At 32.6% G+C, this 27,604-nt stretch overlaps 2 protein-coding genes across 9 annotated transcripts; both read right to left on the minus strand.

Moving 5' to 3' along the window:
* Window positions 1-1,032: 1,032 nt before the first annotated feature.
* Window positions 1,033-7,310, minus strand: LOC146935172 (U-box domain-containing protein 35-like). Of its 5 annotated transcripts, none has more exons than XM_085750335.1 (10): window positions 7,202-7,310; window positions 6,292-6,483; window positions 6,069-6,190; window positions 5,860-5,981; window positions 4,915-5,105; window positions 4,023-4,342; window positions 3,552-3,653; window positions 2,783-3,211; window positions 1,823-2,572; window positions 1,033-1,503 (listed from the first exon to the last, which is right to left on the minus strand). In XM_085750335.1, exons 1-10 carry the CDS (start codon window positions 7,269-7,271, stop codon window positions 1,330-1,332), a joined length of 2,472 nt encoding a protein of 823 aa, XP_085606461.1. In that variant the 5' UTR covers window positions 7,272-7,310; the 3' UTR covers window positions 1,033-1,329. The 5 variants fall into 5 exon arrangements, with proteins under 5 accessions (XP_085606461.1, XP_085606457.1, XP_085606458.1 ...); XM_085750331.1 differs by having other exon boundaries at window positions 6,292-6,508; window positions 7,198-7,310; XM_085750332.1 differs by having other exon boundaries at window positions 6,292-6,508; window positions 7,067-7,294.
* Window positions 7,311-9,015: 1,705 nt separating this feature from the next.
* Window positions 9,016-14,373, minus strand: LOC146935173 (U-box domain-containing protein 35-like). 4 transcript variants are annotated; one of them, XM_085750329.1, is made up of 10 exons: window positions 14,273-14,373; window positions 13,653-13,866; window positions 12,741-12,862; window positions 12,537-12,658; window positions 12,108-12,298; window positions 11,700-12,022; window positions 11,246-11,347; window positions 10,702-11,130; window positions 9,648-10,400; window positions 9,016-9,483 (listed from the first exon to the last, which is right to left on the minus strand). In XM_085750329.1, the coding sequence occupies exons 2-10, from the start codon at window positions 13,831-13,833 to the stop codon at window positions 9,301-9,303; spliced, it is 2,406 nt and encodes an 801-aa protein (XP_085606455.1). In that variant the 5' UTR covers window positions 13,834-13,866; window positions 14,273-14,373; the 3' UTR covers window positions 9,016-9,300. The 4 variants fall into 4 exon arrangements, with proteins under 4 accessions (XP_085606455.1, XP_085606453.1, XP_085606456.1 ...); XM_085750327.1 differs by having other exon boundaries at window positions 13,629-13,866; XM_085750330.1 differs by having other exon boundaries at window positions 14,239-14,373.
* Between the last annotated feature and the right edge of the window lie 13,231 nt (window positions 14,374-27,604).

Genomic DNA, 27,604 nt, shown 5'->3' on the forward strand with positions numbered 1-27,604 from the left:
TTGGATTGTGGCAGGCCAAACTACCTTCAAAAAACTTAACTCATCAATAAATCAAAAGTAGTCAGGAGAGTGAATGGTATGTCAGGAATGAGAAATCTGGATCGAGTCTGGAGTAAGATGTGTGGCGGAGCATCATATTCTGCAACAAAAAAGTATGAAATAGGAAATTAAAGCACCAACCAAAGAACATACCATTTTGATAAGCGGATATTGGTATAATGAGCTGACTCTGATGACAACAAAAATGTCTATTAAGATGGATTGTGCAAATGTTGATACGGTAATATGAGCTATAAAATGTGATAAATTAAATGTTAATCATTATTTTCATTCTAACAAGTAACAACCAGTTAAAAGTGTTTGTTATTTTAGGATAAACAGATTTTTTCGTTTTGATGACAAGTTTGCACAATTCTGATGTTGGCTGTTGCAGACCATAATAACGTGCCCACTATGCTGCTGTTGGAATTATTTGCATATTATATATGGTTTATGTTTTCATATATCATTAGGTGCACATAAACTTCCCGTAAGGGTAAGCTGTACTAACATATTATATCAGTTTTCTTCTCTAGAGACATAGATTAAATCTTTGTCATGGTTTTTGTAATTGTTGCTATTGAATAAGATGATATTTTTATGGTAGGTATTCGTGACCATGTATTTTGTGTTGAAGTGGGATAATGATTTGGTTTTATGGTTCGTGTTGTGATAAAAGACCTTGCAAGATAGTGCATGGAATTTGGTTAGTTGTCATGCAAAGTTGGTCTCAGAAGTTTTTATCATCTTACCTATCAAGTCCTTCTGTTAGATTTTGCAGCAATTGCTAACAAAATGCTTACATGGTACATGATTTTCATTTTCTATTAGCAATTGGATGGAAGATTAATGGGATGACTTGATTGCAACATGATGAAAACTTAAGAAAACTCAACTGGTACAATTGAAAACGAAATTCAAAAATCGCACAATCGTGACACTCAAGGGACCAAAGCTACAATTAAACCTATAAAATGTGATATAAACAAGCAGTTCAACGAATAGTTGTACATATGTATTCGGATAACAGAAGATGATGAAATCTTCAGTAATATAATAAGGACCAGCTTTAATTCTTAAAGCACATACACAATCCTACAATAGAATCAAATTTATTTACACTTTGAGATTCAATCTTCCTCATGTAACCAAAGAATAGGCATGCTGCACACAATGTAACCAAGTAACTATCACATGTTGAACTTTCTAGTTAGCCTAGCTACATTAAAGGAATCATTTAACTAAATACATCAACACAAAGATAATATAGTATGCCAGTATCATATTTTATCAGGTCTTCCACTCCAAAATTGCAGATAGAAGTGTGTAATTAGGAATTAGATGCTTGTGAGGTAAAACCATATTTGTCATTGGTGATTTGTCATCATCTTCAAGCCACTTTTCAATTGCTTTGCGATCGTATGTATATCCGTCAGCAGCAACACAAGGATCATCCATCACATCCTGCATCAAATCAGATATAATTCAATAAGCATCTTCAAAAGCATTAGCAACTACTATCAGGGTCTAGTGCAAGTGGACGGTGCAGTCTGTGTGTTGTAAACCATAGAGTATCAAGTTCGATTTCTACTATTAAAAAGAAGCATTGGCAGCTCAACAAGATAGCTCATGCCATTGATATGGAACAGGTGTTAGTTATGTTTTAACCAAAGTCAGAAACACCTTTACTCCAAATGGTACCTCAATTAATACATAATCCATATACTTTTATTGTATCTATATTAGAAAATCAGTGTGATGTCATAATGGAGTATTTGACTACCTGAAGTATTGGGCATATAAAATGGTTAGGAGGTCTAGGTATAGTAACTATTGAAGCAGAGTGATGAGCCATATCAGAAACTTCTTTCAACCTCTCTAACATTGGTAGCACCTGATCTTTCAAATCAGGCCGATCCTTACGTCGCATCTCCGCACAACTCAATGCTAACCGAGCTATGTCTAGTGTCTCTTGCAGTGGCCACGATCCTGCTTTTGGATCCAATATATCTGCTAAATTACCACCATCAATAGCTGTTTCAACTATATGAGTAAGTGCTATGGCTGGTTTTGCTGTCAATAACTGTAAGATCACTAATCCAAATGCGTAAACATCTGATTTCGTAGATATTAAACCACTTCTTTGATACTCAGGATCAATGTAGCTGAGTGTTCCAACAGGTGCTGTGTCCTTATACATGGCAGATAATTCATCTGAATCAAGGATTGTAGAAAGGCCAACATCACCAATCTTGCTGACAAGGTTACCATCAAGCAAGATGTTTGCGGGTTTCAAGTCACGATGGATGATTGGTTGTGGCTTTGTGCTGTGAAGAAAGGAAAGAGCTGACGCAACTTCCCAAGCAATTCGAAACCTATCAAACCATGGGATTGGGCTATTACTGTTTTTCTGGAGTAATCTATCCTCCAAGTTACCATTTTCCATGTATTCATACACAAGACATCCATGATCAGGACATGCACCAAGAAGAAGAAGCAAGTTTGGATGATGAATTCTGCTCAATATCTCTAACTGCAAGCAAAGAGAAGATATTAGTCTTGTTTTGCAGTTCAATTCAAGTCTCATACTCATTACTATATGAACATACTTGAAATATGCTTATAAACATAGATATACCAATGAGAAAATAAACTACTTCTCATCTGATGTGTAGGAAAGCTCTATAACAAATTAAAGCATTAGATACTTTTGTTTTGTCTTGCAATATGTAAGGATGTTTACCTCTTGTTGGAATTGCTTGCTTTTGCGGTTTCCAGTAGAATGGAGAACTTTAACAGCAACAGTTGTGTGATGCAAAGTGCACTTATACACAATTCCATATGCACCCATTCCAATTCTCAGATCTTCAGAGAAAGATGAAGTAGCTGAAACTATTTCATCCCACGTAAAAATTCGGTACTGAGGCGTGGAACCACTTAGAGCATCCTCAAGTTTTTCTTTCTCTTTGGCAGCACGGATAGCTTTAAATTCTGTTTCTTTTCGTTCTGCAGCTTCTCTTTCAGCACATTCTTTCAAATATGTAGCTTCTCTTGCTGCAGCTTCATATTTCTCTCTTTCTTGATTCGCTAATTCAATGGCCATCTCCTCCTTAGCCATAATCTCCTTCATTTTCGTGGATTCTTCTAATCTTCTCTTGTTTAGTTCATTCAACTGTTCACAGAAATAATACTTATTACCTTTTGACAATGCAAATAAGAATACGTAGGTGGATCAGGAAAAATATGATTTGATGGGACAACAACTAGTGTAATTTCTTTTTCTATATAAACAGTCTGAGATTTTTTTTTTTTTTTTGATCAAAAAACAGTCTGAGATTGTAGCAATTAAAATAAGAAAGTATTATTCCATTACATTTTATAGAATAAGATAACTCAAAATGAACTAAACTAGAGGCATGGAAGATTGAAGGGAGTTCCTTAATTATTAGGTAGCACAAATGGTAGAGAAAGAGAAGCTAGAAGTGTTTTTGACAATGGAAAAAAGACATTACCTTTTGCGATGCATCGATGTTCTCACTTTGAGCTACTGCATGCATTCCTTGCGCATGTCTTAGTTCAATTCTCAACTTTTCCAGCTCAAGGTTAATGTTTTCCTGATTACGAACAACGAAAGAGGAAGTTAAACTGCAAATTGAAGTGATAGATGTTTTAAATTACATATAGATATCACCTGACCTCAGGATTGCATATTAATCAAAGTAAGCCTTGAACATATCATACTCCGATATGTTGAGAAAACATATTTTTATTTACAATAAATGGGAGCAAAAAAAAAAAAAAAGATTATAGTCAAGATGAAACTTTTATTGTACGAGAGTTTTCTCAAATATTATATCACAAAATGAAAAACATAAAAGATATGATTTATATATCCCAATGATCAAGATAGATCCATTCTCGAAGAGAGCAAGTTGGAAGTAAGTACCATTTCATTAAGTCAAAAGGAAAGGAAATTCAATTACCTGCCTATTTGATGGTGGAAGTCTGTTAACTCGTGTCGCATCCTTGGCATAATTTTGTTCGTAAAAGATAGATTCAGTATCTGAAATGCTTCTGAAACTAGAGGCCTGACTTAGAGCATGGTCAATATCTGAGTTTCTGGAAGAACTTGCAGCAGCCTTCTTTCTTCCAAGATCTAGGGACTGACCTCTATAATGATTAGTTTCATTTAGACTAGGACTTGTGCTTAGAAGGGTCTGATCTATACTCGAGTGAGCTTTAACTCGTCGTGTTTCCTTGGCATTGGAATGTAAAGCATTATATGATGCAACTGAGGCAGAATCTGATATACATTCAAACACTGGTTATTCTACACAACAGAAGTAAGTTTTGATCTTTTTATGTAATACTCACTAAATTTCCACGCAATCGGTAAGCAAATATTTGAAAGTTGAAATCATGCATACTAGAGTTTCACTTTCGTTAACAATCTATGTGAGTTATATGAACATTACATACTATAGAATTTAACGTATTAGAAATACTGATACTTCTGTGATGATAGAAATGACAATTTTTACACGATATCTTTAGATTATGCTATGAGTTTCATAACTATACAAAGAAAGTGTAAATACATTTTACATAAACATCTGGATAAATGTATACAGAATAATATTATGATGTCGTAAGATGATAAAGTATGATTGCACATCTATGTAAAATATATTTACACTGTCATGGTAAAGATATTAGGAAAAAAAGAACTTGAATGTTCTGTTGTGTTGACACTTATTAAGGGTTCAAAAATAGTGCTAGGAAACTTATTCTTCCTACATGGAATTTTGTTTTGAATCATATACCGCAAATCTTACCTTTTTAACAACAGTATTGCAAAACTTGCTATGTATTTACCTGTCTGAGAGGTGGAAGTGTAGTTTGATGAGCTGCTGGAGGAAAAACTGGCTTCACTAGTATTATCTATAATGCTTCCATCAATCTCCATGTCTGACGGCCGTATGGACAATTTTCCTTTGGCAACGGCATAAACTGTACAAAATCTTGGAGTGCATACAGATATTTTTGCAGAAATGCCCTTATGTTTACTGAAAGGAGTTATTCAAAAGGAGTAGGATCAGATAAAGATCACTAAAAAAGTCAATGACAGAAAAGTGCATATTAATAAAAGAGAAATATAATATTGGTAAATATATAGATATATCCATTCAAAGCTGTTGGTGAACATGTATGTAACCTAATGCTAAGAATCTTTCTCACATTTTCTGAATTTTATTTTTTATTTTTATGTAAGCTACTTTTGAAGTGTTTATATCCCGGCTCCTTCATTTTCATTAGTAAGAATGTAAGCAGTCAAGAAGGGACCTAGTTATCTCCAACCTCCTGTGAAGTATGATGATGGCTCTAGCCACTTGAGCTGTTGAAAATTGACATTCGTGACACCAAGGTCCATCACTGTTGCCTCACCACTTCACTCCCCTTAAGAGTATGTTTCGATATTTTAGAATGAACGGAGAGGAGCAGAATGAAACAGAATGAAATGGAGCGGATTAGAATGAAACAATACATCAGTCACAGTTGTGCGACAAGCCAAATGTTCTTATGCTGCTGTGACAAACATTCTACTTGAGTTAGACAAAAGATACTCTAAAGTCCAAAAATAGAACATAACTCTACTCTGCTCCATCTCATTCCGCCAATCCATAATACCTTAAAGTGCCAATAATTGATCTATCTACTGCTATGTTAACCAACTTCCACTCTAAAATGTTCATGTTAAGGTACCATTCTTCTGACTTTTGAAAATGGTATTTAATATGATAATGGCATTTGAATAAGTACCTTCTAAATATACCAGAAGATGAAGCTCCAAGGACAAGTTTGGTAATAGCATCCCTTGCTACTTCCTCTGCTACTGCAGTTGCTACATCATCAGATTCAATCACTACAACATCTACGTGCACCTGCACAAACAATATTATAAGAATGTAGATCCTATAGTATAGTGCATTAGTTATTGTAATTATTCTACATCAACAACAATGTATAACCTTTCTCTGCTCACACAAACTCTTAAATGGTAGAAGCATTTGATTTGTTTGCCACTCTACTTCCCTTTTAAAAGAAGTTGCTACGTCATTGCGTACTTGTGAAAGAGGAAGCACATCTCCCACTGGAAGCACAGAAATATTGAATTATCTTTATCGAAAAAATTGTCCAACTGTGTATATTACAGTCAACAAATTGAAATATAAAATAAATAATATATCTTACTTGGTGTTGGAACTCCTTTAATAACAGCCCTGACATGTATAAGCTTGAAGATACTTATCCCTTCATGAACAAATTTATCAAGTGCCCATTGTACAACATATTTGCTTTTCTTGTTACCCTTGATTGCTAGACCAACTACTGATGATTTATTATTGTCATCTGCCTCTTGAATCCTATCCATCTCTCTTCCTTATGACAGAGAAGAAAGTAAAATTACCTACAAAAACAGTGGAAAAGAATATTAAAAAAAAAATAATTCCCTAATAATTTGTTAGTGGCAAAGATCGAATCCTAGACATCCTACATAATACTCATTTGGCGTGCCAATCCTTACGACTGAGCTACTCTTTTGAGGACTACCGCTGATACACATGACAATAACAAAAGAACAAATGAACCCTCTGATTCCCAAGGGAAGAGTGCATTGGTAATCCAGAGTCCGGTCAAGAGGTAAGTAAAGTCTGGTCAAAGATTGTTCCAGTTAGGATTCAAACTCGGCCTGGAAGTGAAGATTTTGGAGTATATGAAGAAAGGAGTATTAGGAATTGTGGGAAGATCTCAAAAAGAAAAAGAAAAAAAGTCACAATTAGTAGAAGTGAAATAAACATTAAATCCTCAAGGATTTTTATATTTTTATAATAAAAATCCTCAAGGTTAAAATGGAAATTTGAACTAGATGAACACAAGAACAAAGAGAGTGGGAAAGACTCAGAAACACATAATTTACACGCACATATACACGAACAATAACAAACTTAACAGATAATTAACTAACCAATCAAACAGCTTTGAATTACTCATTGCCTCAAATCTTAGCATGCTCATATACTCATGTTCAATTATACACACAAAAAAAACAAAGGAAAAAAAAAAGTAATAACCATATTAACAGATTTAAAAGCTAACCAATGAAACCAACTTGCTTTGAACTTTTTCAATGGTTGGCTCAAAATCTTAGCCAGAAAAGAAGATAATCTCATTTCCCATCATCACTTTTGTTCTCAAGTAAACAATTTTTTCAAATTCAAATAAAAACACTAGTAGTACTAGATAATCCAAAACCTCTGAAAAGTTTAGTTTGTCTTATTACAGTTTTAAAATGATTATACAGTAGTTTTGGTCCTAAAACATGTGAGAATGTAATAATACTAACATATGAAATTACAAAAACATTTTTTACTATATCTTCTGTTATTAATTGTGTGGATCAAACTAATTAATAGAATATGCATTAAACAAACTAATAAAGATACATTTTGAGGATCATATTGACTAAAAAACATACATTTGATGATGTTTTTATAATTTTTATACATTTAACATGACCAAAAATGATAAGTTTAATGTGTACAAAATTTTTACACATGTATCCATGTTATATTAATTGATATGGTAACATATTATTGGATGTTGTATACACCGATGATGTATACATATATAATATATATAAATTAAACTAAAGAATGATATAGTAACATGTGACACATTCAATTCAACAACTCAAAATGAAACTTAACTCCTATCTTTAAAAAAAAAAAATCCAGGAAAGATATCACTTTCTGTTACATTAATGACCACAACAAATAACCAATCCATTCATGCAATTGAATAATTCAAAAAATAAAGGAGAAAAGTGTCACTGTCTATGTAAATTGGACTTTAGTTTAAGCATTTAAATAAATTCCAATATTATAATATCAAGCCTGTCTTCAAGTTGATGCAGTTAATTACTGACATGTCATGTCTACTCTATGAAGGAACCAGCCGACAAATGTAGTTCTGTAAGAACCAATAACCAGCAACAGAACTTAGTTTTTAATCTCTTTAAAAAAATTCATTGAAAGCTTAACAAATAACTAAAATAGTCTTTCAATGCATCAAAATTTTAAGATAGTATATAATTGTACATTTCATTAGTGAAAATAGTCTTCGACATCCTTTAAAAAAATTAGTGTATGACGCTAAAATAATCCATCAATGTTGACATTAACTCTTATTATATAACAGTAAGTAAATACTTATAATGATTGATATAAGTATATTAAGATATTAATATGATAATATTAACGAAACATTTTTACGCAAGAGATTATTTTGACTAACATAGTGCATGATCAATGACTATTTTAAAATTTCAATACATTGAGAAACTAGACTACTCGTTACACATTCAAGAACCAAATCACTATTAATCCTAATTTTTTTTTTTACTTGGCACATTATTTCTTCAACCAAAGGTTGTTAATTTTTGGATGTTTACGTATTTATTAGGGACTAATGTATTTTGAATTAGTATTTTTTTATTTTTATTTTATAATAAAATAAGGTGTCCCCATGTTTAATTTATAAGATTGATTTTTCAAGAGTTGAATGAGATCTATTCAAGAAGTTTGCATCTCTCAACATCGTTTTTCATACTACATATTATGTCACATTATGTTGGTTTCAATTAATAAATATAATTGATGGTTTGTAGGAGAGGAATATTAATTTCTTGCTATATACAATTTGGTTAAATTATTTATTTGATCAAATCAGTTAATTCCCAAACTTTGTTTTAGTTGAATGACACCCTTTTGCTGGGCCATGGAGCTAATTATAGTCTATAGGTTATCATTAGTTGTGTTAGTTTGAATATTTTAAGTGAAGTAGTTCAGATGGTTTGAACTAAACGTTAAATTAAAATAGTTAAAAGATTGAGTTCAAACGCTGAAGAAGAAAATACTAATATAACAAATAATATACTAACATTTTTCTATAAAAAGAAAATGTTAGTTTGGATGTGATTAATCAATATATGAACTTTAATACATATTACATACAGAATCAAACAATAGAATCAAATTTATCTACAATGAAAATTCAATCTCCCTAACCAAAATCTGCATATCCAATATATGAACTAACACATGTCATATAGACCTACACACTAAACTTTCAAGCCAAGCTACATTAGAGAAACTAACTATTTTTCTCATTATCAACATTGAAAAAGAAACAATGAAGTAATCATATTTCTTTGGACTTCCACTCCAAAATTGCTGATAGAAGTGTGTAATTAGGAATTAGAATCTTATGAGGCAAAGGTATGTTTGTCATTGGTGATTTGTCTTTCTCTTCAAGCCATTTTTCAATCACTTTGCGGTCATACGTATATCCATCCGCGGCGACACAAGGATCATCCATCACATCCTGCATCAAATCATATGAAGTATGATAAGCATCTTCCAAAATACTAACTGATATAACTAAAACTAACTAACTCAGAAAGGATTAACTAACTCATAACAAATAATTAGCACCAATAGTAGATTAGAAAATGAATGCAGTGCCATCATGGAGTATTATTTGACTACCTGAAGTATAGGGCAGATGAAATGGTTTGGAGGTTTGGGTTTAATAGTAACCATTGAAGCTGAATGATGAGCCCTATCAGCAACTTCTTTCAACCTCTCCAGCGTTGGAAGCACGTGATCTAACAAATCAGGTCGGTCTCTACGCCTAAGCTCTGCACAACTCAAAGCTAATCTAGCTAAGTCTAATGTCTCTTGAAATGGCCATAACCCTGCCTTTGGATCCAATATATCCGTTAAATTACCGTCTTCGATAGCTGTTTCAACCACATGAGTAAGTGCTGTCGCTGGTTTTGCTGTCAACAGTTGTAACATCACTAATCCGAAAGCATAAACATCAGATTTTGTAGATATTAAACCGCTCCTTTGATACTCAGGATCAATGTAGCTGAGTGTCCCGACAGGCGCTGTGTCCTTATACATGGTAGATAACTCATCTGAATTAAGGACTGTAGAAAGACCAATATCACCAATTTTGCTGACAAGGTTACCACCAAGCAAGATGTTTGCGGGTTTCAGGTCGCGATGGATGATAGGTTGTGGTTTCGAGCTGTGAAGAAAGGAGAGAGCTGACGCAATTTCCCAAGCTATTCGAAACCTATCAAACCATCGGATTGGGGTGGTACTGTTTATCTGAAATAGTCTATCGTCCAAGCTACCATTCTCCATGTATTCATACACAAGACATCCATGATCAGGACATGCACCAAGAAGAAGGAGCAAGTTCGGATGGCGAATTCTGCTCAATATCTCTAACTGCAAGCAAAGAGAAGATATTAGTCTTGTTGGGAAGAAACATCATAGAGAAGTTAGGAACACAATAACCACACAAGACTTTATCGTTAAAAACTCTAAAACCGGATAAAAACCATGCTCGTTGTCTAATGACAACCAAAGAACGTTATGTAAATTTTTTTACAACACATAGCCTTCACTCGCAACACTCTAAGAGTGTATAAAAGTCCTTCAGCAAATTAAAGAACTATGTACTTATTGTTTGGTCTTAATCTATAGAACAATATTTTGCATATTCGATATATTCATATAGCTTCCATACCTCCTGCTGGAATTGCTTGCTTTGGCTGATTCCGGCAGAGTGGAGAACTTTAACAGCAACAGTTGTGTGATGCAAAGTGCACTTATACACCATTCCATATGCACCCATTCCGATTCTCAGATCTTCAGAGAAAGATGAAGTAGCTAAAACTATTTCATCCCACGTAAACTTTCGGTACTGAGGTGTGGAACCACTTAGAGCATCCTCTAGCTTTTCTTTCTCCTTGGCAGCACGAATAGCCTTCAATTCTGTTTCTTTTCTTTCTGAAGCTTCTCTTTCAGCACATTCTTTCAAATACGAAGCTTCTCTTGCTGCAGCTTCATATTTCTCTATTTCTTGTCTTGCTAATTCCTTGGCTACCTCTTCCTTAGCAATGATTTCCTTCATTTTCATGGATTCTCCTGATCTCCTCTTGCTTAGTTCATTAAGCTGATCAAAGCAATAACAAATGTTACTTACTCCATTTAAAAATTACAATCTGACGATTCAATTTCATGTATGCAGAAAATATTCATCATCTAATCGAATAGAAAATTGACATTACCTTTCGTGATGCATCAATGTTCTCAGTTTGAGCTACTGCATGCATTCCTTGTGCATGTCTTAGTTCAATTCTCAACTTTTCAAGCTCAAGGTTAAAATTTTCCTGAAAGATAGATAAACAACCACAAAGAAAGTTCATTTGCAAATGGAAGTTTGATGAAGCAATAGCTGTTTTACATATAACATATAACTCAATACATAGGATTGCATATTGATCAAAGTGAACCTTACATTTATCATACTCTGATATGATGAAACACAACAAACATATTTGCCAAAGGGATTTTAAAATGATTCTGGTTAAGATAAAAATTTATTGTATGGAATTCTTTTCAATTATGTGACACATTGAAAAACATAAAAAAAAAAAATTATTTATTTATCTGAAAGTTTATTCTAATCGCGAAAAGAAATTAGGACTATTCATCAAGTCTACAGAAAGAAATTTCAATTACCTGCCTATTAGGCGACGCAAGTTTAGAAGTTAGTGGAGCATCCTTTAAAGAAATTTGATCATAAATCCAAGTATCAGTGTCTGAAACGATGCTTCTGAAACTAGAGGCCCGACTCAGACCACGATCAAAATCTGAGTTTCTAGCGGAACTTGTAGCAACGTTACCTCTTCCAAGATCAATGGACTGACCTCTAGAATGATTAGTTTCATTCAAACTAGGATTTGTGCTTAGAAGGTTCTGATTCATACTTGAAAGAGCTTGAAATCGTTGTGTTGCCAAGGAAGAGGAATGTAAAGCAGCATACGATGCAACCGAGCCAGAGTCTGATACACATCGACGTAGTAATTATTCTATAAAAGGCGAGTAAATTGTTTTTAACCAGTTTTGCAAAACTTCCTATTTATATACCTGTCTGAGTGGTAGAAGTGTAGTTTGATGAGCTGCTTGAGGAAAAACTGACTTCACTTGTGTCATCAGTAATGCTTTCATCAATCTGCACGTCTGATGGTCGTATCAACAACTTTCCTTTTGAAACAGCATAAACCGTACAAAATCTTGGAGTGCATACTGAGATTTTCGCAGACATACCCTTATGTTTACTGAAAGCAAGGCAATGAAGGCGTCAATCAAAAGGAGTATTACCAGATGAAGAGTGTACGCATTAAGCAGAGAAATATGAAACATGGTGTCGAGAAGATGAGAAATTCTGTTGGATGGTCATACTGAAAAAGATATGATAAAAAATATGTTTCAAAGGGATAAAAATGACACAAATTATTTGAGGAAAAATGCAGTTTGATCTTAGCACTATTGGTGATAATAAATCTTTATTAGTACCTTTTAAATAAGCCACCAGTTGAAGCTCCAACGACCAATTTCGTTATAGCATACTTCGTTACTTCCTCTGCCACTGCAGATGCCACATCATCTGATTCAATCACTACAACTTCTACATGCACCTGTTTCAACAATAGTATAAGAATGCAGTTCCTATAGTGCACTATTTGTTCAAATTAATCTTCATGAAGAACGATATCTTACCTTTCTCTGCTCACACATTTGCTTAAAAGGTAGAAGCATTTGATTTGTCTCACACTCTATTTCTTTTTTGTACGCAGCTGCTACATCGTCACGCACTTGTGAAATTGGGAGCATATTTCCCACTGCAAGTACAAAAATGTTGAATTATCATAACTATATAATAATCTTATAAAATATTCCACTCTATATCATAACAAGCAGCTATAGTCACTTAGGTATAATAAAATCATTTGTTATATGGAAAATATTAGAGTTAACCATGTAATTACTATTCCTATCATACTGATAAGTGATAACTTTATACATGGCCAAAAACGTATTCTACAGTTTTCTCGTTGCTGATATCCTCTTATACCATGCACATTATTTCACACTTCAGATGTTCGGCCCCGAACATGTTGGGCGCACGGAGTGTTTATAAGGCTTGGCCAGTTCTCCTCACCTTAAAAGTCAGTTTTTAAGAGGTTGAGTCATGTTAGCAAAAGTAACGGAAATATAAAAGTTCCCTGACTTGACACAGAATGCAAGACTGCCAATCATAAGTCATAACAGCCCTGGAATTGATCATAGAGTTCGGCCAATTGTTCCTACGTCTTCGACAAAAGAGTGGCTGCTATAGTTTACCTATTAGGCAATGCTTAGGGTTACAGACTACAAGCTTTTTAAGCCAAACTCAACAGGATATTTTTGAAATAGATCAAACTTCATTAACCAATCTCTTCAAGATACAATTGCAAGTTTTTGCAGTTATCATAACACACTTGAAAAGCTTCTTAATTTAACAAAAAAAGTATTTTTTAACTTTTAAATGCATAAAATTGTTACTTTGTATTGTAAAAGAAAAACAAAAATTGTTAATTTGTTAAACACAATAAACAATGATATTACTTGGTGTGGGAACGCCAACTATACCAGCATGAACATGTATGAGCTTGAAGATAATCATTCCCTCTGGAACAAACTTGTTAAGTGCCCATTGTACAACATATTTGCTTTTCTTGTTACCCTTGATTGCTAGAGCTACAACCGAAGACGACGAATGCCTAGTTCTTTTACTTTCATCTCCCTCTTGAATCCTTTGAATCCTATCCATCTCTCTTCCTTAAGTATAACAAAATTGAATTATCTGCAACAGTTGAAAAGAAACAATTAAGAACAAAAAATTGTTCTACCAGAAAAGCAATTTATAAGCACATACTATGATGCACTAACATAGACACAGAAACCAAAAATGACACTGACACTAACACGTAGACACCAAACACATAGACACCAAACATGTCTTTAATCTGAAGTGTCGATGCTACATATAACATGCTACAGTTAAATAAAGGACAAGGGTTTCAACTTTCAAGCTTCAACTTCAAATAATTGAATTCCTGAACTTGATGAACACAAAGCACTCAGAAAAGAAGGGTAGGTAGATTCAGAAGCTTAAAATGCAAAAAATTTACTACAGAAAAAAAAAATGAAAAAAGAAAAATCAGTAACCAACCACCTTAACAGAATTTTAACTAACAAAACAAACATACCAGGTTTGAAATTATTGAGTGTTGGAAAAAACCAAGAGGATTAAATTTGTGTTGAATGAAACCATTTTTATCCTAGCTTCAAATAAAAACTCAAAAACATGTAATAGGTTTGGATTATTAATTAAAAAGTCTCAAGGAAATTGACAAGAAACAATGTGAAACGTGACAAAGGGAATGATGGACCCCACAATTCATCATGCTTTACGTTGAAATTAAATTTTTCAACTAATGGCAATGGCTTGAGGGGATTAAATAATTCAACTACTTCCATTAATGTCAAGTCAGTGCAGCTATTTTATTTTCAGATCATTTTCTTTCTTTCATACACACTTCATCTCTATTTGTATATGTGCTACAGTATTTGATAAAATTTTATATATCCAAATCAATTATCAATACTTCTATGATTTTTTAACTGTCGTTTTTTAGAAATTGTTTGTGTTTTTTTTATTTGTGTTTAAAAAGTTTAGTAATAAATTTAGTAATATTTTATACGTATGTATTAATTATGTTACTAATATTTTAAATATAATGTAAAAATTGACAAATAGTTACTATAAGAAAGGACAGATGCATTAGTTGTTGCAGAGCTTCCAATTTTGAAAATAGGGGTCACACATCACATGACATTTCAACTCAGTCAAAGTGCCAGCCGCCAGTGGCAATCTGTTTGTATTTTACTCGTGAATAGTGATAATAATAATAATCTAATAATAGAAGTTTAAACTTGGACATGAAAATATATATAATATATAATGAAGTAATTTGGTGGAAGTATTTAATTTACTGAATTTGTGTGGTGGTCACATGGACATCTCAACCATTGGATAGGTAAAGTTCTTGCTTTAGACTCAGGATATATGTTTATATTATTATTACAATGAAAAATTATGGGGTTTGAGAAGAAGGGAAAGTCTTATTTAAACAGCAAAAAATAACAAACTTTTTAATAAACAAGGCAATTACTTGTAACTTAAGTAAAGTCTCTAAAACTCCATTAATCAAAGTAACTATTTAACTAACTAATGAATTACACTTTCAAATAGTAACTATCTTTTTAGAGAAATGATATTTGAACATCCATTTTTTGACAACTTTTGTGACAACTTTCTCTCTCATACTCACATTATTTTTTACTTTATCTCTCTATTGCTTTAATTTTCGTGTCAATACCTACTTTTCCTTTGTAAATTATGGTTGTCTCATAAGTTGTCCACCAAATGGTTGTTCAAATAACACTTCTCATCTTTTTATAACGTTTGTTGTTGCCACAAAAGTACACCCTCCGGTCACAAATATAAGCAAAAATTCACATTTTATGTTCATTCAATAAATGATGTATGTGGACTATTAATTAGACCACATACATCATTTATTGAATGAACCTAAAAAGTAAGTTTTTGCTTATATTTGTGACCGGAGGGTGTATTAGTTTTGTGATTCACAAGTCACCATTTTTTAACACATAAATAACACTCTTAATTATGGTTGGTATTGCTTTAACAAACGTGTGTCCTTTGCTATACATTGCAATTTTCTATGGCCAATTTTGCAATTCACAATTGAACATCGACGGATTATATTTATATACTAAAATAAACATCTTAAGTGAAAATCTACAAGAAGAAAATGATCCACCAATTGACGTACGTAATTGTTTCTTTCCCAATGAATATATTGCTTATAGAATAGTGTAAATAATTTTTGTAACTGTTGTTTCTGTGTAATGTAGTTTTTTCAAAACTAAAATTAATAAATCTTATCTAAAATCGACAATGTCTCAGCAAATATCAAATTATTCGACTTTATTATCTATTTAAAAAACAATCTAAAATGAAATTGATTATGATAATTTAATAAACAATTTTGTATCTCAAAAAAGCTGTGAAGCCCCGATACTTCAAAATGGATGACGTATCGCATCTCCTGCGTATCCTGCACTGATACCTGCCCGATACTTCCCGATACGTATCCGGAGAGTATCCAAATATTAAATTTTATTTTTAAAAAAAATAATTATCCGATACTTTCCGATACGTGCTGATACTCACGGATACTTGTGTTTTTTTATATTATTTTGATTTCTGTTTTTTTTTTCAAAAAAAATAAGAATAAAAACATTATATTGTACAAGTTAGTTACATGTTAGTGTTAACTCTTAGTACTGATGTGTTCTTTTTTGGATATAGTGCTTCTTTTTTAGATCGATATAGTATAGCACTAACAATGTTCCTTTTGGATATAGTGTAGCATTGATGTATAGCACTGATGATGCTCTTTTTGGTATATATTGCGTATGTAATTGACTAATGATCACTCTCTTAATCGTCAATATTATTTATATTTATGTTAATGTGCTACGAGCCTGGTTTCTTGTGTTTGTTAATATATTCGCATATTAAAAAATGGTTATAATTATATTGTACATTTAATTATATACTTTTTTTATTAACGTATCCCAGCCGTATCGTATCTTGATTTTTGAAATTTTCCCGTATCGGCGTATCGGTGCAGTATCGTATCCGTATCGTATCTCGTATCCGGGCTTCACAGCAAAAAAGTCAATTTATATAAACATTCTTATTAAAAAAGTGTTTGTTTTAAAAGGCAATATTCTTAAAGTTTGGTTTAGGCCTCAATAATGGTTGAGACAACCATAGATGATCACAACACAAACTTAAATTATTTAGATATACGCAAATAGAAAAAGATAAAAAGATTAAAAAAAATCATTAAATATTATTATTGCAAGAACTAAATAGTGTGTAATTGTATGTGGGTTTTAATAATATGGATTTGTAGTTATGACTATACACGAATTAACCTAATTTACTTGTTAATGTCGAATTGTTAACCAGTATCAAGTTTAATTATAGAGCAAATCTTACTTATCTTCATGCCAAATTTGAAATTAGTTATGACATAAAGTTGAGTAAGTTTGGACTTGTTTTCTTGATAACCAAATCACTTGGGAGTAATTTCCGTTTTGCTAAAAATATTAAAGGGTTTAGTTTTTATACAAAACAAACCATGTAAAATAGAACCTAAAGATGTCACTCAATGCGAAACTAATCATTCATATAATTGAATTCGAATAATATTCCCCTTAAGTGTTACGCAGCCACATCATTAGTCTGATCCACACTAGGATCCTGCTACTGTTACCAGTGGCGGAGCCAGAAATTTTGTATAGTGGGGGCACCAATATATATATATATATATAATTTCTTTATTGAAAACATAAATATACATCACACTAAAGTAAAGAACTAGCAAGAAAATGTAATTGCAGTTTATGACACTTCACATATAGAGGGTGTGCAACACACTGAATAGAAGCGAAACAACAACAATGTGAAACAACACATTGAATAGAGTCTGGTTTTCAGGCATGCCGGACGAACTGAGTATCTTAAGCTTCACCATTAACACAAATTTAAGGTCAACAAACTAATAATATATGTTCCGTCTCATTACATTAATAAATAAATTATAAATGTATAAGATTGAAAATATCAAATTACAATTTACAATAGGGGGTTTAACCTTTAAAAGATCAACAATGTAGGAAACTAAAAGTAAGATAGGTTTGTATTATATGTAGTGTTTGCGTTTTCTTTAATGAATTTTATTATGGATGTGAGACAAAAACAAATGTATTATTGAAATTTTGAAGTGTGTGTCATTTGTTCTATGTGAGTGGAATAGAGAAGTTTCTAACATTTTAATTGGATGATAGATTAGTGTGGGCTGCTTGGTAAAATTTCAACATATAGACATGTAGTGCTAATTAATTTCACAAAACATAGTGCAGGCATGTGCTCCCACTATGTTGTATGTGCCTCCGCCCCTGACTGTTACCTACCGAGCCTAACCAATGCTCTGATACCACTTATCAGGGAGTTTGGAGAGCATCAACGAGTCATTGTCCTAGAACCATAAGAGATGGAAACGTCACATCTTCATCCAAACATAATCTGCACATTTTTAAAATACATAGATTACTCACAAACATCCACCGACCTTAGTGGGAGAGCAGGAGTGAAATCCTGATGTTTAGATCGAGTATAGCAGGTGAAAACACATGTTTGGGGGATTTAATAGTCTACATACTTGTAAGAAAATATTGTTCTTTAGTTTAGCAGGGTTTGTATTGTCTCTTGTTTTACCTACTCCATGACCGGTTTTACTTTTTAGAATCAAACAATTAACGCACTACTAATTTTGTATTGTCATGCCTCCTCTTGTTGCTAAAACATACTTTCTTTATTCTTTTTCAGAAAGTTACTTAATATTTAACTACAAATTTACAATTAAAATAAAGGTAAAATGTTAATTGATAAATAAATACAAATAAAAACAAAAAGTAAACCCATAGTTAGTTGGTCTGCTTCTAGAATAAGAATATTCCTAACACCTTACTTTTCTTCTTCTTGAGGGGTATATCCTTATGGTCCTTATTCAATTTTATATATTGCAACTCCGTGGTTCAGTGATGGTCAACTAGAAATGATAAATAATGCTTGCGTTTACCTTGTTCTTGCTTGCATGCTTTGGAACTACCGTATAGCAACAAGAAATCAACGACTTTTTATTTTAATCCATCATTATTACTTAATTTTAATATATAAAGAATAATCTAGCGTAGATAGTAGACAAACACAAAGTTGGTTATTTGAACCAAGCATAAATGAGATGATAAAAGACCACTTCATATTTTTTTACACAAAAAGATCACTTCATATTATATCAAAGATCTATCTAGATTCGAATATAGACAAGAAAATACTCTCTCCGTCCTAAAATATAAACAAAAATTGGTCAACAAAAGTTAATGTATTTGGTTCAAAATTTGTACCAAATACATCAACTTATGTTGACTCATTTTTACTTACATTTTGAGACGAAGGAAGTACAACAGTGTTAAATCTTTTAAATAAACTTTATTTATTATTGTGGTTCCATTCGGTTGGATATAATAATGTCTAGACTTCCACACATAGAATATCCGGTTCAAATAAAAAAACAAAGTTAGCTATTTGAGAGAGATGAAGGTGGCTGGAAGGTGGAGTATATTATTAAATTTGATAGACTTGCAAGAATCAATAATTTTAAACAAAATTTTCTCAAAAAAAAAAAATTTAATTTTAAACAAATTACAAAGTGATCTTTGTAACCAACCACCTAATTTGGTTTTGGTGGCCCAACTTAGACGAAGGCTGAAAGTTAGTTAAGAACATGTTTTTTGCTTTGTACTTTCTTACGAGGTTAACTCAAATTGAGATTATTGAAATGGTGTAAATTACGTTTAATACATCAAATGAAAAGAACACTTAAAAATGACGTGGGACACTGAAACTATTAAATGTTTGCGAAATGTTTGCGAGGACACTTACATACATTTTTTTCTCGAAGTAAGGACACTTACATACATGGTAGTCCAAAATTCCTAATTTAAGCATTTTCCACGAACAGTCTTCTAGGTTAATTTTATGCAGTACCATGATTCTGATTCTAGATGACATCTAAGCCGTCAAAGTCAAATTAATTGACTTTTAATATCCAACCAGATCGATTGATATCAACCAAAAACTAAAAATCAAAAACAAAAACTAGATCGATTGATGTCACCAACGAGCTATGATCACTATTATTAAAAAAAAATAATCCATTTTTTAAGTTTAGTTGACTATGCTGATAAGCAGTTGGGTCAGGAGGTGATGAGCCCTGAGCAATGCAAATCGCACCGATGTTGACCAGGAGGCGAGTCTGGAGGCCGAGGAGCCAGCATTCCGAGCAGGAGCAGCAGCAGGAGTAGTGTTATGTTGTTAGTTTTAGGAGTTGTTGGTTTCAAGCTTTGTTATTTTCATTTGGGAAATGTTAACCGGTGCCCCCGGGGCACTGATTAAGAAATCAAATATGGTAGTATTTGCATTGAAAGTAGTGTTGTCATTGCATTAAAAGCTTAAAAAGTGTTACTTTTTGAGTTAAAATTTTCTCTTTTGGCTTCCTTAACCAAAGCCCCGGGGGCACTGGTTCAAATTTCCTCTTTTCATTTTCATACTTTGATGACTTTTGTTCGTGTTTGGTTGACGTTTTGTATTTTAACTGACGTTGGTACGTTTTTATTTCATCGTGGTAATTTGCATTTATTTTGAAGTAAATGTTGATAATTTATTATTGCTGCTGATGTGAAAATATAATAAAAAATAGGTTGTGTGTTATGTCACTTATGTGTTTAAAACACATAACAGGTCCAGAAAATGAAGTTTCTGTCAATGCAGAGGCATCAGGATGCATCGACAATTAACTGTCGAGGGAAAAAGGGAATTGGCGGCAGTTAACTACCAAGGATTTTTAATCCAGCTGCATTTAACTATCGAGGGGTATTTACGTCTTTTATTGGTGTTTTTCAGCCTAAACATAAATGAGAACAACAAATTTCATTATGCACAGGTTATAGCCATTTCATTATGCACAGGTTATAGCCAAAAAAAATACTGTGTTAAAAGAGCGAGAAAGAGAGTACTCTGCTCGGGTAGACATTATTGAACGAAATAGGTGTTAGTAAGTGAGATCCGTAGTTTAAAACATAGTTTTAAAACCCGGCTCGGACCGGCAGGTCGGACCGGTCCAACCGGGAACCGGTGGGGTGTCCGGTTCGGTTTGCATAATGGATCGGTTATGCAGTTAAACCGGTGCTAACCGGTGAAAATCGGCCAAACCTGGTGAAAACCGGTGACCCGACAGGTTTGAGCAAACCGGCCGAGTCAACGTCTGCCTTTGACCGCGCTTCCATTTATTTTTTAAAATTTTTTTGAAAATTAGCCAAAAAAAATACTATGTTAAAAGAGCGAGAAAGAGAGTACTCTGCTCGGGTAGACATTATTGAACGAAATAGGTGTTAGTAAGTGAGATCCGTAGTTTAAAACATAGTTTTAAAACCCGGCTCGGACCGGCAGGTCGGACCGGTCCAACCGGGAACCGGTGGGGTGTCCGGTTCGGTTTGCATAATGGATCGGTTATGCAGTTAAACCGGTGCTAACCGGTGAAAATCGGCCAAACCCGGTGAAAACCGGTGACCCGGCGGGTTTGAGCAAACCGGCCGAGTCAACGTCTACCTTTGACCGCGCTTCCATTTATTTTTTTAAAAATTTTTGAAAATTATTTGGCATAAATTTTTTTCATTTGGCATGTGTGGGACTTGAACACAGGACCCATCAGGTGGGACTTGAACACAGGACCCATCAATTAGGCAAAGTTGTTTAACCAATACGCCACTTATAGACTTGTGATAAATTTTACTTTTTATTTTTTATATTTTCAAACACTCATGTTTACAAGAAACTTTGTATTCCACTAGTTTTTTTTTTTTTTTTTTTTAAGAATCCACTACCTTTTTTTTAACGCTATTATTTTTTTAAAGCTGGTACACATTTTGAAAGAATTGAAGCTGGTACTCTTCATGTATGTTTTCAATTTATTTTGATTAGAAAAAACGTTATTTATTTTATTTTTTGATATAAAAAAAATTCCACCATGACAACAAAAACCACTAATTTATTTTGATTAGAAAAAACGTTATTTATTTTATTTTTTGATATAAAAAAAACATTCCACCATGACAACAAAAACCACTATGTCATTGCTCACAACTACTTGATTATAACTCAATTTTTTTGAGTTATCACTATGTTTTGAATTTGAACAATTAGCCTATAAAATTAATTGTTGTATATTTATTTTTATTTTACATGTATCATTATTTTTGTTTTTAAAGTGACCGAGTCACCGATTCAATCCGATTTAATCCGGTTAAATAGCTATATAAATTTAACCTCAAGACCGAGTTATCTAACCGAGTCATCCGAGTTGATCCGATTTAGTCATGCAGTTCGGGAGCGGTTATGGTGCATAAGGAAATCCTTATGCACCGTGCATAAGTCCCAACGCATTAACCATTTTGCAGTGGAAATGGTTTCTGTGAGTTGGACTCCAAAACCATTTTGCAGTGGAAATGGTTTCTGTGAGTTGGACTCCAAAACCATTTTGCTGTGGAAATGATTTCTGTGAGTTGTACTCCAAAACCATTAGATGTACTTAATGGTTTTCTTTGATCCAGCAGGGTGCAATTGAAAATAGAACCGCCCGTGTCTCTCTCCTCCGCCTTCTCTCTCCACTCCTACACTGATCTATTGTTGTTCACAGACCTTCTTTCACCTGAAACAAATCCGGATCCGCCAAGGTCGTGGCCGGTGAGATGTGAAAATGCCGGCGAATCCATGGCCATCTGGTTAAGGTGGGTTGTGAGAACGCCGACGAATGGTCTTTCCGGCGGAGTGAGATGGTGTCAGGAGAGAATGGCGGCGAGGGAGAGAAGTGAATCAGAGGGAGGCAGAGGACAAGGACGGAGGTGACGGCGGTGGGAAACGGAGTTGACGGCGGTGGAGGAACGGAAGTGACGGCGATGGGGTGGACGGAAGATGAAGGGTGTGGTGGAGGAGGTCGGTTGAGAGAGGAATGCAGAGAGAGATGGGGTGGATCATGATGTTGTTGTCTGATTCTTTGGATGAAATCTGATGGTTGTGAAGTGTTTATGCACGGTGCATAAGGAAATAGCTTATGCATAATAACTTTGCCCATGCGGTTCGACCAATGACCCAAAATGGTTCAACCATTGACCCAGTGACTCGGTACCCCTACCGAGTCAATGTCCGAGCCGAGTTTTAAAACTATGGTTTAAAAGAGCATTATTTGAGCTACAATTTATCCACTAGTCACTCTTGATTTTTCAAAAGCATCATAGATCTATTTATACATAAAATATAAAAACTGGGTTCCCTATAATTACTATCATAACAAACTATATTCCTATTATTGCTAGACTGGATCATAACAAACTTTATTAGGGTCCATTTAGTTCTAGAGTTTTAGAGGGGAGGGAATTTTTTAAATTTGAACTGTTTGGTTCAATTTTTATTGCACTGCCAAAATTATCCTTAGATTAATTTAAAATCTCAATATTATCCTTATAACAACATTTATTATTATTATTATTATTATTATTATTATTATTATTATTATTATTATTATTATTATTATTATTATTATTATTATTATTATTATTATTATTATCCTTGTACGTAGCAACTTTTCCTTTCTTTAAAAAAAACAATTTTTCCTTGTAACAACTTTTATTACTACTTGTAACGATCACATTACTAATCCATTATTTCATTGTCTACACCATGTTATTATCGATTACATCGTTATTGTTTCTTTACTTTATTATCCTTATTTAATTAAATTTAAGGGTAAAACAGTAAAATAATTTTAAATTCTCTCTCATCCCCTTGCGAACCAAACACATTTTTAATTAAAGGGTCTTGCAAACCAGTGCCCTAAGGGCACTCGTTAATGATTCAAAAATAGAAGTAATTTACAAATTTTAGGTAGAAAAAATTACTTTTTAAATTTTCAATGTGTTGAATACATCATTCCCAAGACAAAATTTCCTCTTTAAAATATCTCTCCTCCCCTCCCCTCCGTTAAAATCCATCCCCTCCCCTCCTAATTCTAGAATCAAACGGACCCTTATCATTATTGATTATTGTCTTTCTCTAAACATAAAAAATAATTATTAGAAAAAACACAATCATGTAACGTTTTAATCATTTGACACTTCATCGTTATTTTTTTTTTGTTACAATGGAAGGTACAATTTGAAATCATTTGACCTAAACTGCTAAAAACTGAAGGTCTTCAATGGAAACTGCCAACTCCCCACGTCTTAAGAAACTCTTGCTTTTGAATTTGAATTATTTTCCTTTCGACAACAACTGCTTGGCTTCGACCATTCTTCTCTCTGAATACCCTTTCGTCGAACTTCAAAATTCTTGAATTCTTCCAATTGCTAAGTCTCAGACCATGTCGAAATCTTCATGCTAAAGATAACACCTTTAATTCTTAAATGAACAAAAGTCAAACCTCATTGACTGCATTAATTGAGCGTCTCGAAATTACAGGTTAACAATGAGTTAACAAGTTGCAACAGCTAATGCCCGATATTCAACTTCAAATGATGATCTAGAAATGGTATTTTACTTTTTGGTTCTCTATGAAATGAGATAAGAACCAATAAAGAAACATGAGCCTGAGAAATATATCCTATAATAAATGCATTCATCTCAATCTTCATTTGAGAAACCATGTAACTGTATAGAATAGTCTACCGGAAAGAATAGACCATGGACAAGCCAATGCTTAAGGTATTTGAAAACTCTACAAGCAGTACTATAATGAATATTTGTGGGTTTGGATAAGAATTAGCTAAGTTGTTAACTGATGAAGGTGATATCTAGTTATGTAGTGTGACATAATGAATTCAATGAATGAGTCTTTTGTAAGTAGGAATATCACCAATGCGAAGGCATGGCAACAAAACCCGTGTCCATGAGTACCCGCCCAAACCAACCTCGATTTGACGGGTTTTCCCTGATTTGACTGGGTTTGGGTATGGGTTTAACTTTTCCCCGATCTCATAATACAGGTACGGCACGGATAACATGGATATATATACCCACACCAAACCCATACCCAAACCCTACCCGAATCTAGAAAGGTTATGTTTTTGTTTTTTTTGAGGGGATTGATAATGATACGTCATGTTATTTGGTTTGATAATTATCACGATATAAGAACTTTCATTGATGGTTAAAGGAGCAACCGAATTATTTGGTATGAAAATGTTAAAATGAGCGCAAATTATTGGATAATGCATTACAATATTACCATTGAAGTGTGTTACGAGAGAACGATAACATATTAAATTTATTGGAAAGATAAAGTGTGTGCAAACAAATAGGAATTTATTGGTGGATTAAAATGAGGGTTTAATAGGTAGAAAAAGTGTAAAAATACACAACGCTAATTTGGTGTTAATTTTCTAAAAAAACACTTAAAATAGAACGGAGGGAGTAATTTATAAAGAATGACATAAACAGAAATAGTTTCTTTGTTTATAAAAAAAACCGAAGAACAAAGTATTGTTTTTTTTTTTTTTGGTACAAGAACAAAGTATTGTTTACATAATAGATAATATTTATTTAGATATGACCATTAAATACAATACAAGTATGACAATACATAATAATTTAAATTGGTGTCTTATACTCTTATTAGATAATTTATTCAAAAAATATATATATCATTAGATAATATTTCCGTTTGTCTTAAACTTATGGATCCATTAAATAAATTATCATATTAAATTTGTATTGAAATTATCGACCCGGTATTAGATGTAACAATGATGATATTCTTCTTTTTTTTGAGCAAACAATGATGATATTCTGTTTACTATAAAATTGTTATTTACTATTTATTCAGGCACCATGTATTTTGAAGTTATTTTTTTACGTTGCATAAACACTTATACTCTTAAACATACATCATGGGTAAAATTGTAAATGTCACAAAATAGTCTAATCTCAATTTAACTCGCATTTTTTTTTATATCAAATAAGCTCTTAAAATTATTGTATACGGAGAATTTTCAAAGACAGGTGTCCACTGTTAATCTATCATACATACTATCAAGAAACTTTCTTATAATTTATTCCAAAATCAATTGTATTTATTAAATTAATATATATAATAAAAAATTTGAAAATTAGTGGGTGAGTTAACCTACTAATCTCAACCATTGAAAATCTTAAGATTATATCTAATGGTTCACATCACTTTTGCAAAAAAAAAAAAAAGGGTCATACACCGGTGGGAGACCCATGAAGGTCATGCACCGTAGCCTTTGCCGCATTTTTGTAGTATTATTCAAGTATACATGTTATGTATATAATAATTTTAATGTTATTTTAACATGAGGTAAACTCGTACGAGTTTACGAGTCAATTCGACTTAGGCAAAATGAGTCTATGTAAAAAAATCGTGTTTAAAAACCTTTGTATAAACTTTTTGCTGGATTTAGAATCACAATTGAGTAGAAATTTATCACATGGTAGCACACATCTAATACATGTGCGATGTTATATGTTTGGATGTTACCAATTAGAAGTTTTTTTTTTTCTCTTAGAATTGATTCTAATTTGATGTAAGGATCTGCATTTTTATCTCTAAAAATGGTTTTTATTTTTTATTATATGTCCAACTTGCTTTGACATGAATGTATTCAAACATAATTCATTTTACATTTAACTCAAATCTAATCAAAATCAAATTTATCATCACATAACCAAACACAAAGTAATAGGTTTGTTTCACTACATGATTCAATTATAGGAAAACGATGTTTGAACAAATGCTTAAAGTAAGTTGCAGTTGCACTAACATGAAATTTAAGATTAGTAGATTGAAAAGAACCAACGCTAATATTATACTCATTATACTTTTCACATAAGATATATTTAAGGCACATTTGTTATAGATTACGAAAAAAAATTAGCATTCAGTAATTTAGATATTATTTTTAGAGATTTTAAGAGAGTATATACTATTTTGTATTTGTTTGTTTATCACAATAAAAATTAAGTTTAATAATTTATTTATCGAAAAGTGATTTTTAAGATAAGCTATTTGATAAACTTTTAGGAAGTGTACTAAAAATGCATTGAAACAATAAAATTTACAAGTTTGTGTGCACATGATTGTTTCAATCTCAACTTGGCAATTTAATTATAATAAGTATGCTGAGCATATATTTGAGTTTAATAGAAACTAAAAATATAAATAAATTGTTTTGGAAAATAACAGAGATAAAGTGATCAGGTCATTCGAATCAATTAATTCTCGTTGTTTGGTGATTGCATCTAGTCTCTACAATTATTATCATAATTTCACGACAAATTAACCAAATAGTTCTGATCAATCTCTTAACTCAGAACCCTCTTCTAAAGTTAAAACATCCTAATCTCTTAGATCATTTCGTAGCCGTTGAAGGTTTAATACGAACTTTAATGTAAATGTCATAACTCAACAATTATCTATCTCTAGCTTAATCCGTTAAGTTATTCAGATTCCTAGGTCAGATTTCAAAGTTATGGCTAGTAGTAATTTAAATTCTAAGATCAATTCATATATTTAAAAAGTTAGGGATGGTACTCATTCGTAAACATACAAAAAGAGTTGCACTCAAGCAAATCTAAATAAAACTAGATTATAATTGCATTGAAAAAAGTTTATACAATCATATGGTTCAAACAGCTCAAATTAAAATCATCGAAGACCTAATCAAAGGAAATTATCCAAACATGATCAAAGGAATAACATAGTAAAGAAAATAAACCTATAAAATTTTGTTGTTACTGGCGTTACTCC

Source organism: Medicago sativa, chromosome 3 (assembly GCF_051527215.1).
Source record: "Medicago sativa cultivar Bolivia chromosome 3, Bolivia_mono, whole genome shotgun sequence".
In the NCBI taxonomy this organism is placed as follows: domain Eukaryota; kingdom Viridiplantae; phylum Streptophyta; class Magnoliopsida; order Fabales; family Fabaceae; genus Medicago; species Medicago sativa.

Coding starts and splice junctions, on each gene's coding strand:
- LOC146935173 (XM_085750327.1), bottom strand. CDS start 13,833: ATGGATAGGATTCAAAGGATTCAAGAGGGAGATGAAAGTAAAAGAACT. Junction 12,659..12,740: donor AAATGTGTGAGCAGAGAAAG/GTAAGATATCGT, acceptor TTGTTGAAACAG/GTGCATGTAGAAGTTGTAGT. Junction 12,299..12,536: donor ACTGGTGGCTTATTTAAAAG/GTACTAATAAAG, acceptor CCTTGCTTTCAG/TAAACATAAGGGTATGTCTG.
- LOC146935172 (XM_085750335.1), bottom strand. CDS start 7,271: ATGAGATTATCTTCTTTTCTGGCTAAGATTTTGAGCCAACCATTGAAA. Junction 5,106..5,859: donor TCTTCTGGTATATTTAGAAG/GTACTTATTCAA, acceptor AACTCCTTTCAG/TAAACATAAGGGCATTTCTG. Junction 3,654..4,022: donor TTCCACCATCAAATAGGCAG/GTAATTGAATTT, acceptor GTTCGTAATCAG/GAAAACATTAACCTTGAGCT.